Source organism: Pelophylax lessonae (genome assembly GCF_965119305.1).
Source record: "Pelophylax lessonae genome assembly, chromosome: 3".
NCBI lineage: Eukaryota > Metazoa > Chordata > Amphibia > Anura > Ranidae > Pelophylax > Pelophylax lessonae.
This window is the reverse complement of record NC_138770.1, coordinates 17,717,576-17,739,029: the sequence shown is the minus strand read 5'-3', so window position 1 is coordinate 17,739,029 and position 21,454 is coordinate 17,717,576. Positions and strand designations below refer to the sequence as shown.

At 46.0% G+C, this 21,454-nt stretch overlaps 1 protein-coding gene across 1 annotated transcript in view; it reads right to left on the bottom strand.

Annotated features, from left to right (window-relative positions):
• Positions 1-393: 393 nt before the first annotated feature.
• The window catches only part of LOC309550236 (uncharacterized protein), a gene marked incomplete at both ends in the record, with an annotated part of 809,557 nt that continues 788,496 nt past the window's right edge, over positions 394-21,454 (bottom strand). The window contains 2 exon segments of the mRNA XM_082250647.1: positions 394-407; positions 909-1,489. Coding sequence (XP_082106773.1) covers positions 394-407; positions 909-1,489 — 595 coding nt within the window.

Sequence of the window (21,454 nt, the reverse complement as noted above, 5' to 3'; positions counted from 1 at the left end):
AAGCTCCTGACATCCCGCACAGCTGCCCAGCACCAGACCCGCCCACCAATGCTTCCAATAGGTAGGAAAACTTCATACAAAAATGGTCCTATAAGTGAGGAGGACAAAAAAGGAACGCAGCCATTGGCTTATCCTGAACATTTATGGGGTGGGGTCTCATGGGGGAGGAACGAGGGCGAGGCTACCCAAACGTATGCTGCCATTGACATCTGTCAGGAAAGCACATTATGGCCACCAGATGGAATTGACCTTTATAGGAAATCCCAATTCACCATGACTGGGGGAATGCGGGTCACATTTCATCAACACATTTATAACAACCAGATCTGTAAGTGTTTGTGAAATCTTCCCGCACAAAATGTACTCAGCCAATGAAAGGTAAGGACTCCATTTTTATTTTTCTCCTGCTATCAATTGCCAACACGAGACAACACTTCATCCATGTCTTTGGTGATCTCTGATCTCCTTATGAAGTGTTTCTTACATGATGAAGATCAGCCATGGAGTATATCTGAGGTGTATATCAGGGTGTGCTTCTTCCCCATATGTCCACCAACATTCATATAGAAGACATTTCCCGCACTCAAGGCACTAATACACCTCCAGGGTTGTGTGGGACCCCTGATGAACAGGAAGACAGGACTTCAGTGAGGAACATTTCCCTCACTCAGGACAGGAATACGGCTTCTCCCCCGTGTGAGATCTCTGATGCTTGGAAAGATTGGACTTCTCTGAAAAACATTTCCCGCACTCAGGACAGGAATATGGCTTCTCACCAGTGTGCAATCTCTGATGCTTGGAAAGATTGGACTTCTCTGAAAAACATTTCCCTCACTCAGGACAGGAATACGGCTTCTCACCAGTGTGAGATCTCTGATGTCTGTAAAGAGTGTACTTCTTTGAAAAACATTTCCCGCACTCAGGACAGGAATACGGCTTCTCACCAGTGTGTGATCTCTGATGTGTGGAAAGATGGGACTTCTGTGAAAAACATTTCCCGCACTCAGGACAGGAATAAGACTTATCGCCAGTGTGAGATCTCTGATGACTGTAAAGAGTGGACTTCTGTGAAAAACATTTCCCGCACTCAGGACAGGAATACAGCTTCTCTCCCGCGTGCGATCTCTGATGTGTGGAAAGAAGTGACTTGCATGAAAAACATTTACCGCACTCAGAACAATAATATGGCTTTTCCCCCGTGTGCAATCTCTGATGTGTGGAAACATATGACTTATGTGAAAAACATTTTCCACACTCAGGACAAGAATAAAGCTTCTCACCAGTGTGTGAGCTCTGATGATTGTGAAGACTAGACTTCTGTGTAAAACATTTCCCGCACTCAAGACAGGAATATGGCTTCTCCCCCGTGTGAAATCTCTGATGTCTGGAAAGATCGGACTTCTGTGCAAAACATTTCCCGCACTCAGGACAGGAATACGGCTTCTCACCAGTGTGAGATCTTTTATGCACATGAAGATTGGATTTAAAACTGAAACACTTCCCGCACTCAGCACAGGAGAACCTCTTATCTGTTGTAAGGACGGCACCGTCCCTCACAGTCTGAGGTTCCTCAGGAAAAGAGGAATACGATGGCCCGGCACCCTCCCTCACAGTCTGAGGTTCCTCAGGAAAAGAGGAATACGATGGTCCCGCACTGTCCCTCACAGTCTGAGGTTCCTCAGGAAAAGAGGAATACGATGGTCTGGCAATGTCCCTCACAGTCTGAGGTTCCTCAGGATAAGAGGAATACGATGGTCCATCTACACTGTGTGGTGCCGGATGGACATTTGAGGTAGCCGGGTTTTCTCCTGGACTATACTGTGTGATGTCCTCATCTTCTACTTTACAGTCTGGAGACAAAGTGAGACAATCCTCTGAGGTTTTCCTCATCTCCCGTCCATCTACTAAAATAGAAATATAAAGATTATTACTAGACATGAGCAGATTGGTTCCCCTAAACCAGGACTCCACCCACATCAGACAGCTTTGTCTCTGAGGATCTTACAATTCCCCCCTCAAGGTAACTAGTAAATGGGTCCTCTGATCTCCTACCAGTTCATTTCTTTATTCATGGACCTTAGTCAGAGAGTGAGGAAACAATGAGAACTGTCTTTTATAGGAGTGACAGTGATGAGGGGATTATAGGACTCCCTCCCCCTCTATCACTCATTGCCATCTTCCCAACATAAAAAGTCCCGCACTTCCTTATTTAGTCCATGATTTAGTCATGAATAACAGCAGGGCTGAGCCCCACCAGAGGTCAGAGAGTGAGGATGGGGGGGAGAACAACCACGATGGAGATTGGACTGATCCTGAAGACCATATATATCTTTGGGGAAGTCCAATCAGGATGCAACGCATCAGATGGGAGTGGTTTGAGGACATCATCACGTTAGGCGGAGTGCCCTCAAGTTACACTGAGACTGATGCTTGGGGAATCTGCAGTGATTGGGTGTATTCAATACTGGATTGCTTTTTTAACCTTGTGAGTGCTTTTCTTATCCATGTAATAAATATAACAGTGAGCACTATGGAGTCTCTTTATCTCTAGTAGCAGGAGCTGACTACCTAAAGAGGAGGCTCCGCCTACATGTAACTGAAGGTGTGTGATTTCATGCTGGGTGTGTCCTCTTGGTATGGAGCAATGGGGTCCATCTGAAGAGGTGAGAGTACACCTGGAATTGCAGAGTGGCGCACTGTCAGCTTATTCTCCGTGACAAGAGAAGGGTGGATTTGTGGCTCATTCATGTTTACTGTGGATTGTAAAACTGTTTGCGACTGTTCACCAGTGTGCGTGTCTTTTCATGTCTTTTCTTCAAGTTTTTGTGTGTAACAGTGTGTGCATTGTATAGATAGAATATACACGGCTCAATAAAAAAAAAGAAAGGAACTCAGTGACTTGGGTGTGAGACTATACAGACATATCCCTCCACCCAACACAGCCAGCAAATAACAGAGCAAGTAACCCCGGGAGGATTGTTCTGTCAGAGATCTTGCTAGACCTGGGCATGGGGCAGAAGACCCAGGGGTCTAGGCTGAGCAACGTCTATGGTGAAAATCAACATTTTGCTACCAGCTGAACCCCAGAATCTTCATAAATCCAGTCTAGAGACATAAAATGTGTCTGCAGCACAGAGAAGGAAGATTATCCGAGAGAAATACAGGATGGGAAACACAGCACAGGAAAGTGACCAGGGTATTACAGGCTAATATCACCCAGCCCCCCCCCCTACTCTGGACCAATCAGTGAGCAGTATGGGTGGAGGAATGTATTTAGTGTTAATGACCCACCTGTGCTGATCTCTGTAGGAGTGTCCTCCTCTATAAATGTCCCCGTTATTCCATCCTCCTCCATAGACTGCTGATCATCCCTCACATACATCTCTTCTTCTTCTGCTTTAACCTCAAATTCTATATCGATTGGATCTCCACTCTAAATCAAGAAAATGAAAGAATATCATCTGTAAAATATAAGCTTTATTATTGTGACATCACATAAAAATCCACACATTGTCTCCATGAGTCTGTGTTTTATAATCTCTGTCTCACCAACCTTGTAACAGTGAGGGATGGTGTGACCTTCCTGTGTGGAATCCCGGGAATACAGAGGACGGGGACATCTCTCTGGTGGGTTCCTGGTATTAGGTGGCTCCATCATATCCTTGTGTCCTTCTGAAAACTCCTCCATCACTCCATACTCCTCATCCTCCTCTTTATACTCTTCTTTAACATCAATATTATAATCCCCGAGGTTTCCACTCTGAATATATAATAAAACATTCATTGTAACAAACATGCTGTGTATAAATCAGAACTACCAATAATTGTCAATCATCTACCTGATGATGGTGAGGGATGGTGTGACCTTCCTGTGTGGAATCCTGGGAATACAGAGGACGGGGACATCTCTCTGGTGGGTTTCTGTAGCTGGATGACTCCTCCATGGTGTCCTGGTACAGATCTTTGTGTATTTTTAGAAACTCTGACTCCTCCATCACCCCATCCTCATCATCCTCCTCTTTTATCTCTTCTTTAACCTCAACTTTAGAATCTCTCAGGTTTCCACTCTGAATATATAATAAAAATGACATCAATGGTAACAATGCAGATAATGTACAGATCCTAATGATACTATCAGTGATTGTTCCTCATCTACCTGATGATGGTGAGGGATGGTGTGACCTTCCTGTGTGGAATCCCGAGAATACAGAGGACGGGGACATCTCTCTGGTGAGTTCCCATTACTGGATCCATCTGTAGGAAACACACACACTGACTGAATACATTGTTTCTATGTGTTTATCAGATGATGGGGGATCTAGGTGGATCCTCCGTACTGCTCTCTCCTTTACAATAAAGTCTTCTCTTACCCGGTGATGTGAGGGGCGGCTGATTCTCCATCATGACGTCCTTGTAGAGATCCTTGTGTCCTTCTAAATACTCCCACTCCTCCATGGAGAAATAGACAGTGACATCCTGACACCTTATAGGAACCTGACACACACAATGATACAGTCACCATCCAGACACATCCCTTGTCTGTTACTGGATAATGTCCCAGAATTCCCAGCACCGCTCACCTCTCCTCCGTGATCTCTCTGGGGACTTCTAGAATCTTCTTTGTATTTCTCTATTCTATCAGGGAGGGAGGTGGAGGCAATGTGATGGTCATATGATCTCCAGACTTCACAGGAGGAAAACTCTAGATCTGAACACAAATAGTAAAATCAAATGAAATTCCCAGAATCCTCCTCACCTCACTATTCAGGTTTCCATTTGATTAAAGCCCCACCTCAGACTGAGGTATAATTTACCCACACAGTAACCCCACACTAAGCAGAGTAAAAACTTGTTGCAGGCATTCTGACATCATTACATACAATGCAGGACCAACAGACCCACTTTATGTGAGGATGCCAAGGGTCCGCCCACATCCTAAGAGCATGAGAAAAAAAAGCCAGATGGATGGACATTGGGGGGGGAGGAGCTGTGAGGTCAGTGTGATGTCATAGGACACATAGACTCTGAATGGAGGGACATTTGGATGGGGAGATTGGAGGGGCTCTCTATTTGAGGCTCCCATGCAAACCAAATCATTGTTTCTGGGTGCCTCCCACTTTTCCTAAAATGAAGAGTAAACTTTGACCTTTACCATACAGAAATCTGTCAGGATTCTGTGAAAGTAATCTCTCATGTGAGCAGGTGACGTGTGGAGGAACGGAGTGTAAATAGCAGACAATTTTCTCCAGAGCTCCTAATGGTGGGGATGGATTTTGCTGCATGCTGGTGCCAAGTTCCCATCCCCCCAGGGTCACTGCAGGTGTGGAGAAAAGCTGTGTAAGAGGATATGGAGGAGAGATGAGGAGGAGATCCAGGAATCAGGATAAAGGTCAGGACAAGCAACAGACGAGCGCATCCAAGAGATGAAGCCGGGGTCACTACACAGAAAATCTATCCAAGGAAACAACAGGCAGGACGAGGAATAGCAAGAAGGAGCTCAGAGACAAATGAGAATATTGCTCAGCCAATGGGAGATTATCTCAGCATGACTTACATAATGAAGGAGATGTGGGGGAGGGGAGGTGACCATAGATACATGGAAATTCAGCTGGTTCAGCAGGGATCGGTCACATTTCCATCCATGTGTGGTTAGCTTTGGAAGCAAGATATATTAATCATCAACTGATCCCCTTGAAGGGGTTAATCTACTTATTACCTCTGCCGCCAGATCCTGCAGTGTCTCCCTCTACATTCTATGGAACGTCCTCTGTACCTGACATCACTTCCTGTCTGTATTCCATAGAGACTTCCTGTCTGGGTAGAAGTGAGATCACCACCTTGTGGAGCTCAGAGAAACTGCAGCACTGAGAACCGTCTGGTAGTGTGAACACGGCCTTGTGCTGTGTGTGTATGTACTGTATATCCTTCCCCTTTCTCTCCTCCCTGAGTGTGTATGAAGAGGCGGAGCTCCTGCTGGAACAGCGGTCGGAGGAGGAAGCCGAGTCTAGGAGGGAGACTGACAGAAAGCGCAGCAGACTTGCAGGAGTGAGCGAGGAGGATCCAGTTCCTGTGCCATCGGAGGTGAGGAGAGTGTGAAGAATGTTTGTGACTCTGGTAGCTGAAAAGCTGGGAGTCATATTGCTCTGGTGAGTGGGGAAGCACTACTAAGGGGGCGCCCTCACCATCACGTGTGTAAGAGGTGGAAGAAGGCGTGGCTACATTACAGCTGGCACAGTTTGGAGCAGGGAGCACTTTCACACCTTATCAACTTTTCATTCATTTGTGGACTTTTTTGGAGCAACAGAACTTTGTTGAAGTAGATGCAAAGTGGAAGCAGTGGACTTGCAGAGAACACTATATTGAGCACAAAATATTGTATGATTACATGAATTTGCACAGGTTTTTACTTTATAGAAAATATTATAAGATAATGAAGTATGTGTAAAGTGGAAGCAGTGGATCTGCAGGGAACAGCATCTTGAGCACAAAGCACTTTATGTTGTATATGAATTTTCACATGGATCAGTTTACTTCATTTATTGATAAACACCATAAGATGAATGAAGTAGGTGTAAATCTAGACCTAGGGAACACAAGGGAGGTGGAGTGGGAATCCTCCTATCCTCACAGAACACCTTCCAGGTTCTCCACTCTCCTCCCTCTCATCATTTGAAGCTCACTGTACGTCTATTTTCTCCAATCTCCTCTAGAAGTGCTGTGATCTATCGCCCCGCTGGACCGGTATTACCTTTCCTTGATGACTTCTCTGCCTGGCTGCCCTACTTTCTCTCTTCTGAAATCCCCACAATCATTCTCAGAGACTTCAACATCCCTGTTACTACGAACATTTCTACTACTTCCAAACTTCTCAGTCTAACCTCCTCATATGGCCTGAAGAAATGGATACACAATGGATAGAGGCTTCTACTCACTCTGGTGGCATCACCCTCAGCCTTGTATTCTCCCACCTATGCCCTCCATGCAACCTCTCCAACAATCCTCTCCCTCCCTCTAAACACCACTAGGGATGGGCGAGCGGTTTGGGCGGAGGATAACTTCCGATCACCCGAATTTTCTGTGCGCTCGGTGTTTTCATTTTTTTTACTATTTATATCCTGCCGAGCGCACAGTCAATAGGTTGTTAGGAAGTGAGACCGGGAAGCCGGCCACTGCGTCCTTAACAACAAATGAGTCATGAGCTGTCAGTGGGCTTCCCCGCTGACAGCAGAATGTAAAAAATAAAAAATTGACGGGAAGAAATAAATCGGTGTGGGGTCCCCCGAAATCTATACCAGGCCCTTTGGGTCTGGCATGAATTTTAAGGGGAAATCCATGCCAAAATTTAAAAAAAAAATGGCATGAGGTCCCCCCAAAATCTATACTTGACCCTTATCCAATAGGACTGTTCGAAATTCGGCCGAATTCCGAACTTCTTGCGGAAAAAGTTCGGAATTCGGCAACCAGAACTGCCCAAAATGCAATGGGACAGGAACTGGGGTTTAAAAGCCTGTGATTGGACCAGAAACATCAGTAAAAGCAAATTGAGGGGGCAGGAGGATGCTAGGAATGTGATTGGAGTGACTAGGGGGGTCCAGAGGCCAATCAGTAGTGAATATGCCGCCCAGTATATAACATAGCCCCGCCAAATCTCTAGCACTGTAATAGAGAGGCTGTGGAATAGAGTGGAAGCAGTTCTGTTACTACTGCTGCTCCAGTGTCACTTAGCAATTATTAGTGTGAGGAAACGGATATCTAGTGTAGTTAGGGTACTATATACCACTATAGTTAGATTCAATAATCTAGTTTCTGTAGGGAAAGTGTCAAGAGTCAGGGTGACCGTAGTGTAGTTTAGGGTGAACTAACTGACTGCTATGCCAGGGTGACGAAACTCTTCCATGTCAGGGTGACCGCCAGAGAAAAAAGATAATTTGTCTTAGAATTGCAGTAGAGCAGGGATGGGGCTCCGCTCCTTTCACACCTGGGCGTTTTTGTTTCAGGCGTTTATTGGGCTTTTTTGTGGACGTCTTTGGAGGCAGGCATGATATCTGAACTTCTGTGTAGGGGTATACATACACACACATATATGTATATATACACATACACACATATACTGTAGGTGTGAAAGTAGTGGAACCCCATCCCTGCGCTAATTAAAATTATTTGCAGGGATGGGGTTCCGCTACTTTCACACCTATGTGTGTGTATGTGTATATATACATATATGTGTGTGTGTATATATACCCCTACACAGAAGTTCAGATGTCATGCCTGCCTCCAAAGACGCCCAAAAAATGCCCAATAAACGCCTGAAACAAAAACGCCCAGGTGTGAAAGGAGCGTAGCCCCATCCCTGCGCTATTGAAATTCTAAGAAAAATTATCTTTTTTTTCTGGCTCTGGACATGCTACAGAGCTGAAACTTCACAGGTACACTTTTTAGACCCCCCAGACACTAAATCCAAAGAAATCTCTTTTTTTTTTTTTTCAATAATTTTTTTCAATAATTGGCTTTCTATCAAAAAGGACAATTTTTAAGAACTTTTTTTTGTGTGATTAATAGTCCCTGGGGCATGACCCAGAACCCTAGGCACTTTTTAGGGGCATTTATTGGGTTTTAGGGCTTCAAAATTGTGTTTTTTATTACCGAAGTTCGGGTCCCATTGATTTCAATGGGGTTCTGGAATCCAGACCCGAACTTTCGGGAAGTTCGGTGTTCTGGTCGAACCAAACTTTTCAAAAGTTCGATCATCCCTATTATCCGAGCATGCAGCCTGGCAGGCCAGGAAAGGGGGGGACAAGCGAGTGCCCCCACCTGAATCATACCAGGCTACATACCCTCAACATGGGGGGTGCTTTGGGGCAGGGGGGGCTCGGCCCCCCACCCCAAAGCACCTTGTTCCTATGTTGATGGGGACAAGGTCCTCTTCCCCACAACCTTGGCCTGTGGTTGTGGGTGTCTGCAGGCAGGGGGCTTATCAGAATCATGAAGCCACCTTAACAAGTGGGCCCCCAGATCCCACCCCCCTATGTGAATGAGTTTGGGGTACATTGTAAAAATAAATGAGGCTATGAGCCCACTTTTCACAATTCCTTTTATAGAAAGAATAAAAAAACAATGTCCCTCGATGTAGATTAATCGTCATTCACAACGCCCACCTTCAAGGAATGATAGTCTGACAGTTCTTAAAAAGGTAAGGAGCAGGGCCACCTGGTGACATCATCTGGTGGCCCGCCCCCTTGTATTGTAACTGACTGGTTGCATGCTGGATCAGTGACATCATAAGGGGCAGGGCCACCAGGTGACATCACCAGGTGGCTCTAACCCCTTACCTATTTAAAAACTGTCACCTGTTTTTCCAGATTCTGATAAGCCCCCTGCAGACCCCCCTGCCCCAAAGAACCCCCCCCCCCTATGTTGAGGGCATGGGGCCTGGTATGGTTTGGGGGGAATTCGTTTGTCCTCACCTCTGTCCTGGCCTGCCAGGCTGTGTGTTTGGATAAGGGTCTGGTATAGATTTTGGGGGGAAGATACACAATTTAAAAAAAAAAATTGGCGTGGGGTTTACCCTCAAAATCTAAACCAGACCCTTATCCAAGCATGCAGCCTTTTTTGGGCCTGGTATGGATGCGGCCTGGGATAGGTGGTGGGGACCCCACACCATTTTTTTCCCCATTTTTTATTTTCTTTGCCAACAATAATTTTTTTTACATTCAGCTGTCTGCTGGGAAGCCTGCTGACAGCTGATGACTCATTTGTTGTTAAGGACGCCGTGGCTGGTTTCCCGGGCCTCGCTTCTTAACAACCTATTGACTGTGCACTCGGCAGGATGTAAATAGTAAAATAAATAGAAGAAACGCAGAGCACACAGAAAATTCGGGTGTTTGGCGAACACCTCAAGGGGCCATTTCGGGTTGAAGTTATGTTTGGTCCAAACCGCTCGCCCATCCCTAGTGGTGTTTAGAGAGAGGGAGAGGATTGTTGTAGAGGATGCATGGAGTGCATAGGTGAGAGAATACAAGGCTGAGGGTGTTGTCACCAGAGTGAGTAGAAGCCTCTATCCATTGTGTATCCATTTCTTCAGGCCAAATGAGATGGTTAGACTAAAAAATTTAGAAGTAGCAGAAGTGTTTGTAGTAACAGGGATGTTGAAGTCACCGAGAATGATTGTTTAAATGTCATATTTTTTTTCTTTATAAATGTCAGTTTTGCTGTAGCAGGTTCTATACACAGTACAGATACACCACTTTACAGGCAGACTAAGGGGACTCCCCATGCACTATATTTAAAGGAATTTTTATTTTTGTTTTTTTTTTTCATTGTAAGCATTAATTAAAATCATTGCTCCTTTAAAAATGATATTTTGTAAAAAAATAAAAAAATACATTTGCATTGATAGTATCAAAAATGAAAAAAAATTGTTAAAAAAAAAAAAAGAAAAGAAAAACATGCACAGAGAAATTTCTGGTGTTGGGCGAACACCCAAATGGACGATGTTTAAGCCAAACCATTTACCCATCCCTGCTCCCTGGTTATCTCTCGCCTCGACTATTGCAACTCCCTCCTCATTGACTTACCTTTACATTGGCTATCCCTCCTTCAGCCCATCATGAATGCTCCTGCCAGACTCCTCCACCTTACAAAACGCTCAGCATCTGCTACCCCTCTCTGCCAATCCCTCCATTGGCTGCCACTCACCCAACAAATTTATATTAAAAATACTAACAGTAACTTACAAAGCCATCCAAAACTCCGCCCCCAGCTACACCACTAACCTGGTCTTAATATGCCAAACAAATAATCCTCTTCAATCCTCCCAATATCTTCTGCTTTCTAGTTCCCTTGTCACCTCCTCCCATCTCCAGGACTTCTCCCAACCCTCTCCTATGCTGTGAAACTCCCTACCCCAATCTGTCGACTATCTTTCGGTGTTCCCTGAAAACTCATCTCTTTAGCGAGGGGGGGGGAGGGTTTTCTTTTGCTCACATAGAAAGTAGGTTCTGCCACCGTCCCTATGAAGGAATATGGAAGGGTTTTTCTGGCGCCTCAAACCAGGAGGTTGGGACTTTATGGGCAAGTGAATATAAGTGCAAATGGGTAAATGAACAATAAGCAATGTATTGTGAAAATAAAAACGCAATAATTTATTACAATGTTGGTTTTACATATATAGGCAATTTGTGAACAATGTGCTTGGGGGGAAGACCCCAAGTGTGAAGGAAATAAAAGGGTTTGATTCCAAAGAATCAGTGACAGTAGTGCATTTGTGACATTTGTGAGGATTTTTTGTCTGTTTCCCAATAGATGTTGATTAGGACAGTGTGTCCCCAAAAAAACCCCAATTTCTGACGCGTTTCGGCTCTATCATGGGCCTTTTTCAAAGCATTTTGGGTTATTCAGTCTTTAATCTGAGAGAGAAATATACATAATTGTTTTAGATCCTCTCGGTATAGTTTCATCAAGTATGTATAAAATAAATAATGGAATAGGTACATACACGGGTGTAGCCGCTAATTCTGCGCAGAGCTCCCTTGTCCAAGATTGCAATCACATCGGGAATCGTGTCCTGTATACAGCCTGGGTTAATATGAGGAGTATTGTTGTATTAATGAGACTTGGCAAAATGGGTCTCAGGTATTGAAAAAGGTGTGAGATGTCTACACTTACAGGTATATCGGCTGAAAGGGTTAAATTTCCACGGTTCTGGAGGTGGGTTTTCTTCCTTTCACACTGGGCCAATTCTTGATCTATATATAATGTATTGTAATATATGATCATGTATATGGTCCGTTTTATTAACAATGGTTATCAATAGATTGTATTTGCATATTGTGACTATGGTGCCGGTTCCCAAAGTATTTAATATATTTTATTATAGTGCTTGAACAGTAGAGCAATAATAGAGAAATGAAGTGATTCTGGTGCCCAAGGTTTTATTGTGGGTATTTAAAAGGAGTTCCGTTGGAACTTACGTTTTTGCTGAAAATCTTGGTAGGGAATCATCTGTCCAGCTGCTGCAGGTTCGGTCCGTCCTCTTCTCTCGGCTCGAGAGAAGTGAGGACTGACTCTCGTTCCCCGGCCTTATGAAGTCCCTTGCGCATGCGCAGTACGCGCTGCACGTAGAGGACTTCCGAGGAGCGTGACGTGGCACCGATCTCTGCGCCTGCGCTCAGGAGATGCGCGCGCAGGTCGCTCTGCTCGTAGTGAGGGACGCTCTTGGCTGCCAGCACGGGAGGAGGGGCCATCCTCTCCCAGAAGGTGATTGGTAGGTCCCAGGCAGGGACCCGTGCTGGGTGCGATTGCTTTGTGACAATTGAGCCGGTCAGCAGAACTGTTGCTGCAATCCCTGCATGTAAAACTCATCTCTTTAGAGAAGCACATTCTGCCCCCACCTAACAACTGTACTTTTATTTTCTCCATCAGCCAATCCCCCACAGTTATGACCTTTTGTATCACTTGACCCTCCCTCCTAGATTGTAAGCTCTAAAGAGCAGGACCCTCTGATTCCTCCTGTATTGAATTTTATTGTAATTGTACTATTTGCCCTAACATTGTAGAGCCTGCGCAAACTGTTGGCGCTTTATAAATCCTGTATTATAATAATAATAATAATAATAATAATATATGACTGCCTAGTCAAGCCTCTCTCAGCCAGGGTTCCTCCAAAGGTTCCTAGGGGCCTCTTGTCACTTCCTTGGGCTGTATATGGAAGTGTCACCTACCAGCCGTTTCTGGATACTGAAGTCTGTCATCATTGCACTGACACACACAATTTTTTTCATTCAATATATTTTTTATTCTAACTTTAATTTTAACAAGAGTGCAAAAAAAAAAAAAAAAATGAATAAAATGGTAAAGGAAGAAATCCAACTCGTCAGGAAAATGACTTGTCTGGAATGTGGAAGCGGAGTCGGTAATAATTTGTGTACAATACACAACGTGTTACATTATTATAACAAAGTATTGTAGAAAAGATCACACCATAGAAAATGGGGAAAGGAGAAAATAAACTCGGATATGAAGGTGACATTTGTGTACGAGGAACACCTTAACAATTACCACCATTTTATTCTCCAGGGACTCTGCTTTCAGAAAATGTATGTTTTGGGGCTTTTATCTAATCTTCAGGCCCAAAATCTGCATTTTTCTTACGTCCTCCGACAGTCGCCGCCCACTCATACAGTCGTCACCAATGGGTATTGACTTCCGCTCCGCAGGAGTAGCTAGGCATAAGACTTGTTAGTCACAAAAGCTTTTAGCATAGACACAGAAAAAGGGTTTGTTGTATGGGCACTTCCGTGGAATACAACAGGCTTTAGGTGAGACACTGCACTTCGGCAGCACTGGAGAGGAGAAGCTGCTCTGAAAGTGATAAAGATAAAAGGACAAGGCGTCTCTAATTGCAGTAGGCTCTGAGTATTTATTAGGTTAAAAGTATAAAAGCACTCACATTTGGTAAATATGACATGGGCATTGCAAAGATCTAGGCATATAGGCTAGGTAAGTCGCGCTAATAAGTGATGTTGGCAAATATCCGCATAAATGTCAAATCATATAAATGTCCAATAAACGTCTAATGATCAAAGGCTGTCCCAAGTAACAGGAGTAGTCCGAAATCCTCAATAGGAATGTAAACCATCAGATAAGTGATCTCCTTACCAGACAAGGAAAGGGAATTCGCCCTGAGATACCAGGTGAAGTGGGTCCAGCAGTCTCAAATTCGGAGATAATGGAGTTTCTCCCGATGTTATATCAGATACATGTGAAAAAAAATTGCATATCCATAGCGTAATACTGTATGTTTATATTACAAACACCCGGATAGTGAGCCTCCACCAGTTGTGATGAAAGGGACAGCCACCACACCAGTATAGATACAGAATCAAATCTCAGCACGCAAAAACAATCTCAGAAATGACTTCTGTGTGTGCCATAACTCAAAAAAGTAAGTGCAGCCGTGTGGAAAGACAGCCAAGGTAAGATGGAGCCCAACACCAAAATCACTGCCGCTTACCAGATTAAATTAAGTGACAAGCCAAACAGTCTCTGTGAGTCCTCTGGATGTCCCAATGTCGATTGCTCCAAGTTCAGCCAAACCAAAGAGGAGACAGAAGGCAATCGATAGTGTAAAACCCAACAATATTTATTCACGATAAAGAGAGCAACTCACATAAAATTGCAGGTAGGGAGCGTGGATAGGATGCGAGCCGCCGGCCGGTCGGCTCCTTCGCCCGTCCTCAAACACAGAGCAGTGACGTCAGCACGCCGCGACCGACGCACGTTTCGTCAGATATGACGTTATCAAGGTACGGCCGGCGTGCTGACGACACAGCTTAAATACACCAGGAATCACGCCCCATGTGACCGCCAGGGGCGGATCAATCCGCCATCTTTCCGAAGATCGAAAGGCAGTAATGTCACATAGGATTGACAAACCGCCAATATTGTATTAGGTACTTCGTAGGGGGATTAAATAAAAATTTAATGCAAATGCATATAAAAACTATATAATAATCGCCTTAGCATCAGGTTTGTACATGATGCCCACACAAAATAAAAACTAAATGGTAAACCAAGTACTATTAGCGCCATCTACTGGCGAACACAAATAGTGCTAAGTTTTAAATAGATCATGTAAATGTCAGTCACAGGAAGCGTGATACCTCACAGTCACCCAAATAATACTCTTATTAAAATCAAATATTGTCAAACAAATGACTCAGTACAATAAAAATTATAAACAAATTAATACATTTGATTCAATAGGTGACCAATAACGCCACCCAAAGATAAGGCTACATGTCTAATCCATATTGGCATATAGGTGCCAGTCACATAACTGTGATACTCAACCATTCAATTGAATAGTCAAATAAACAGGCATCCACATATGCCAATTTAATACTGACCAAATGGATACTAATAGGCAATATAAGGAGTATATGATAGTGAAACCATCAATATTACAGTATTCCTATAGAAAACAAACCTATCATCCCCAGAAAGTGGTATAATGAGTATAATTTAAATATCCAAATTATGATATAAATAAATTATTTTTTATACTCAAGCTGTGTCAATGAATGCATTGACATCAGTATCAACATTGAGTCCGTACGGCGTGTATGTTCTGACTCTATGGATCCATGACATCTCCATTCTGGAGATGCTTCGTACTAAAGGATCACCCCTCCAATGAGGGGAGAACTTATCAATCCCTAAAAACATCATATTCCTCGGATCTTTGTTATGGGCTATCAGAAAATGTTTGGAGACTGAGTGTCTATCAAAGCCCTTGCGTATATTGGCAATATGCTCGTTCAAACGAACATTCAGAGGACGCTTGGTCCGCCCAATATATTGTAACCCGCACGGGCACTGGAGCAGATAAACAACCCCAGTGCTCGTGCAGGAGACAAAGGGACTAATTTTGAAAGTCTTCCCATTACTGGTAGAGATAAATTCTTTGGTATTTTTCCGCTTAATACAGTTCAGGCGACACACTTGGTACCTATTACATTTATAATATCCTTTTAGTTGTTCCAAAAAAGTTGGTTGTTTAGTGGGTGCTTCAATAACGTTTGGGGCAACCAAATCACGAAGGTTTGGTGTCCCTTTAAAGATGACTCGAGGTTTTTCAACCATAATTCTCCTTAATACAGGGTCATTCTGTAGGATATGCCAATGACGTTGTATAATTTTCTTAATGCCCATGTGTTGGTTGGAGAAAGTAGTAATAAAGGAGGGACAGACATTGACATCAGTGCCCCCCCACGAGCACCAGGCGTCAACAAACTTAATCTGTCCATCCTACCAACCGCCTCCAGAGTCTCACTGAGAGACTCCGGATCATAACCCTTCTCCAGGAATCTCTCAGTGAGAGTCTGGGCCTGGGCAAGGAAGTCACCATCATCTGAGCAATTACGCCGTAGGCGCATGTATTGCCCTTTAGGAACAGCCTTCAACCAGGACTCATGATGACAACTGTCAACTGGTATATAGGAGTTCCTATCAGTGGCCTTAAAATGCGTCTTGGTGACAAACTTGTCATTTCGTATCGAAATAGACAAATCCAAAAAGGTGATGTTATTTTGGCTAATTTCGTAGTTTAGATGGATTCCCCTAGTATTAACATTAAGAGACTCCAGAAAACCGACAAGATCAGACTCATGACCGTCCCACAGGAGGAGGATGTCATCTATATACCTAGCCCACAACACCAAATGTGGTCTGTTGCGGCCATAGATGACATCCTCCTCCCAATGGGCCATGAACAAGTTGGCCAGGGACGGAGCGTACTTGGCGCCCATTGCGACTCCAGTATCCTGCTGGTAGAACTGGCCCCCAAACCAAAAATAATTGTGCTTGGTTGCAAAATCTAATAATTCCATGATGAATGAAATTTGTGTACTGGGCAAACCTGAATCTCTACTCAGATACATATTGACTGCACCCAAACCCAACTCATGAGGGATAATCGTGTACAGGGACAACACATCTGCCGTCACCATCCACATACCATGAGTGGGCGTAAAATTGGAAAGTATATTGATTACCTGCCTAGTGTCCCGCACATAGGATGGCATCCTCTGTACCAAGGGCTGTAGATAAAAGTCAATATATTTCCCCACCCGGGACGTCACAGAGTCGATGCCACTGACTATGGGATGCCCCGGGGGGGAAGTCAGACTTTTATGTATCTTGGGTAGGTAATATATGATAGGGGTACGGGGACATTTAGGTACTAAGAAAGACGTCTCCTTCTTATTAAGAATGTTTAATTGATGTCCCCTATCAATAATACCCCCCAGTTCTCGTTTATACGGACCTTTGGGGTCTCTCGGCAAAACAGAGTAGGTGGAGCCATCATCAAGGATGCGACGCATTTCCCGTAGGTAATCGCATCTATCCAAGACAACAATGGCCCCTCCTTTATCTGCAGGCCTAATAATTAACTCTTTATTTTTACATTACACAAAGAATCAAGTCCTGCTTGTAAGTCCCTATTCAGTTTGCACCTATGGACCTTCATGGACTCAAGGTCCCTAAGGACAACGTCTCTGAAGACTTTAACTGATGGAGCTAAGGAACCTGGAGGGTTGAACAAAGAGGCATTCGCAAGCCCAGAATGTTGATACTGGGATAACATGCGATTCTCCTTCACAGGGTTGCTAGCGATGTAGCGTTTGATGTTCACTTTCCTAATAAATTTGTGAACGTCCATGTATGTCTCAAATTTATTAAGGGTTCTCGGGGGGGCGAATTTAAGCCCCTTGTCTAAAATCCGTTTTTCAGATTCAGACAGGACAACTTTACTTAGGTTAAAGATCCCAACTCCTGCTACATCCTTACTTTTTTTGAGTTGGATCCTTCTCCCCCCTCTGGTGCCTCGTCTTGTTCTGCCAGCCTCTTGGTGCCCTGATTCACCTTGGGAAAAACCCAACCTGGGTATCCCTGACCCAATTGTTGAGTACCCAAAAGTGGGGGGGCCCCAGTGTCTACAACCCTACGTTGTTGCAATGGCTGAGAATTGACAGGCTCCTCATCCTCAGGACATTCATTGTCCCTTAAGGGAAAAAATTGGTTCTTAGTTGGTACATTATAATATTGCCCACCCTGGCGTTGCTCATTGCCGTAAGAACCTTCCTCATAGTCACCATATTCATCCCGACCATAGTCAGAGTTAATCCATGGCTGGTTCTGCCTATAGTTAGGAGGTCCCTGTCTCCATTGGGGAGTCTGATCATATCTATAGGGAGTGTGTTGATCCGAAGGGTGGGGCCTCCATTGGGGGCCAAAATTACGGTAAGGGCCCTGCCTCCCACCATCAGGGCCCCGCCACTGAGGTCCATTCCATGGAGCACCACGAGGTCCCGTGGTGTTACCATTCCAATAATTAGGTTGATTGGAAACATAGGGTCCATTGCAAAGATCTGTCTGGAGTCTTCCTATCCGCTGTGCTGAGTGGTTGCAATGGGGACATCCGGTTATCCGCTTCCTGTAGATGCGTCCTTTCGTCTGTGTCTCAGCCTGGTCTGCATGAGATTTCCTGAAGGCAGGGTGTGGACGCAGCGGCTGGTGTCCAATAGAGCGGGTGGTGGGCGGTTACATGTTTCGGAGCTCAGCTCCTTCGTCAGACTGGGAGCTAGACTTTACTAGCTGTTATTTTGCCAGCTTTTGATAGTGGATCTTCGGATGAAGATGGATCATGCAGAGCTGGGAATCGGACTGGCCGCCCTGGTTCTCCAGGACAGAGGGTCAGATGGATCCCCAGCCTGCCATCGAGCGTTCGGCTATGGTTCGCACTGGCGCTATGAACGACCCATCCCTGCTCGCAGCAGGGATGCAGCCTGTGAGGTGGCTACCTCACTGGACGTTTTCTGTGGTCTTGTGCCGCAGTGTCCTGCATTATGGCTGACGGCATTCCCTGTCATATGAGGACAGCGGCTTTCCATTAATGGAGGCACCCACGCCATCCGGTACAGGAAAGTACTTTTCTGTGTGGGGGCCTCTGTCTGGGGTGTCAGTCTGTGTTGCTGTGTGTTTGTCTCATGTCTGTGTTGTTGTGGGGCTCCCGAATGCGATCCCTGCGGGGGTCCTCTTTAATAACTGCTAGCGCTGTGTGAGTGGGGGCCCTTTTCTCCTGTATCACTTGTGAGTGTGCTGTGGGATGATGCAGACATGTGTGCGGCGACCACTGCAGCTGAGCACCGCGTGGTCCGCCATTTTCGATGTGGGCGACATGCTGGCTTCACTGTGGGCCTTTTGCATTGCATACTGTATGGTGCTTTTGGCGCCATCTTGTGTGTGGCAGAACGATCGTCCAAAGCACATGTTGGCAGCCATTTTACCGAAGCCTTCCATTCACTTCTATGGGCAGCCATTTTCCCTGGGCCTGACAGCATATAGTTCAGCCTCTGGTGACCTCACTTCCTTTTCTCCTGGAACAGCGATCGGTGTGGTAACGCTCTGTGGGGCTCTGCAGACTATCTCTTCCATATCTCTCTGTGCTATCCTTCCTGGCTCAGTTTTGTCCCTTTTTGGGGGTCTGTGTATACAGTGATTATATTTGAAGGGCCAGTACCTTTTTCCCTCATTATTGGGCAATGGATTCTCAGGACAGCAAGTTCCCCCCAGCCTTGGTGGGGGACCCCAGTTCTGCTGAACCCCCCGTTATGCCTAGTTTGGCTGCTGTAGTGGCATCTTTGGTGTCATAAAAAGGAGGTGCTGATGGCTGAACGTACTACTAAAAAACAGCCCAGGTTATCTCTCTCCTCGGATTCAGATGGTGATGTGGCTGCTGTGGCTTTTCAGGGTCTCGCTCGTCTCTGGACCCTTTCGGGTCTGAGGGGGAGGCGGAGGTAGAGGGGGTTGATCTGTCTCCCCCGGGGTCGCCTGAAGAGCTTGCTCTCATGGACGAGCTGATTTCTTCTGTTAAGGAAATGCTGCATCTGGAGGATGAGCCCACTCCTCCGGCCATTGTGTCCTCTTTTGGGACGCATAGAACCCGCAAGTCGGCGCAGGTTTTCCCCTGCCCCGCTGAGTTTCATCACACAGTGAATGAACAATGGCGCATTTTAAAACGCCCCTTCACGGTGCCTAGTCGGTTTAAACTGCTCTACCCTTTTGCGCCCTCTATGGAGACGCGCTGGTGCGTGGCACCCCAGGTGGATCATGCTGTGGCCGTGTTAAACAAGGCTACCTTGGTTCCTACAGAGGATACCCCGGTTTTCCGGGATCCTACGGACAGGAGGTTGGAGTCTCTTGCCCGCCATGCATATATGGTGGCGGGCTCTATGCTCAAACCTATTTTCGCTTCTGTCATGGTGGCTCAGGCGGTGGCAGACTGGACTAAGGTGCTTAGATGCACTCTCGTGTCTGATTCTGCCCCACCAGCTACGCTGGAAATGGTGGACCAGATTCATCAGGGGGTCATGTATTTGTGCGATGCGGCCTTGAATGAGGCCCCTTTAGCTGCACGCCTCTCTAGTGTCGCGGTGCTTAACCGTCGACTGATCTGGCTGAAGAGTTGGTCGGCTGACCAATCGTCAAGGAAAACGGTGGCTGATTTTCCCTATGCTGGGTCTTGCCTTTTTGGCGAGGCTTTGGATACTTTGGTGAAAGGAGTCACTGGGGGCAAGAGCACTCTGCTGCCCCAAAATCCGAAGAACAAGTCCTTTCGCGGCAAGCGGGGTCCCGCCTTTAGGCCCTCTCAGGGGTCCTTTCGTGCCTTTAAGTCACAGTCCAAGGGCAAACCCTTCAAAGGCCAAGGTGGCCTGAAGAAGCCCTGGGCGGGTAAGCAAAAGTCCGGCCAGGCCGGTTCAATGCCTCATTCCGCCTCTGCCTGAAGGGACGCCCTCACCCGTATCAGGGAAGGGGGGACGTCTGCGCGGTTTCCTCCAACCTTGGCTGCTCCGTATTCCAGACAGGTGGGTTCAGGAAATCATTCGATCAGGATACAAGATCGAATTCCTTTTCTCGGCCGGCGGCCAGATTTTTTCCCTCAAATCTTCAGTTGACCCCAGGGCATTTACAGGACCTGCATAAAGCGGTGCAGGATCTCCTTGCCCAGGGGGTGATTGTCCCAGTGCCTCACCGGGACAGCTTTCGGGGGTTTTACTCCAATCTGTTCACTGTGCCCAGAAAGGAGGGCAAGGTGCGTCCTATCCTGGACTTAAAAGCTCTGAATCGCTTTGTGCGCGTTCAGAAGTTTCGCATTGAATCCCTCCGCTCAGTGGTGGCCTCCCTGAGTCCAGGGGAATTCCTGGCCTCTATCGACCTGAAGGATGCGTATCTACACATCCCCATTTTCAAAGGTCATCAGAGGTACCTTCGGTTCGCCATTGCGGAAGATCATTATCAGTTTGTGGCGTTACCTTTCGGTCTCGCTTCGGCTCCACGGGTCTTTACCAAAGTGCTGGCACCTGTTCTGGGCCTGTTGAGGGCCCAGGGCATTGCGGTCTTGGGATATCTGGACGATCTCCTGTTACGATCGAGTGGCAGTCAGAACCTGCTGTGCGATCTGTCCACTACGGTGCAGACGTTTCTGGAGTTCGGTTGGACCATCAACGTTCCGAAGTCGATATTGTCTCCTTCGGTTCACCTTCCCTATCTGGGAATGGTTCTGGACTCTGCTCAAGTGAAGGTTTTTCTGCCGGAGGACAAACTCCGGACCCTTCAAGACGAGGTCAGGTCCCTCAGGGACAACCAGTCCTCATCGCTCAGGACCTGTATGCGGTGCCTGGGGTTAATGGTTTCAGCCTTCGAGGCGATCCCCTTTGCTCAGTTTCGCACTCGATCTCTCCAAGCGGAGATTCGGGCCAGGTGGGACAGGCGACCTCAGTCTTTGGATCTGAGGGTCTCGTTGAGTCACCAGACCTGAATGGACCTTCTGTGGTGGCTCCAGTCCCCGGCTGTGTCGCCCTTCCGCCCGTTACTGTGGACAGTAATTACCACA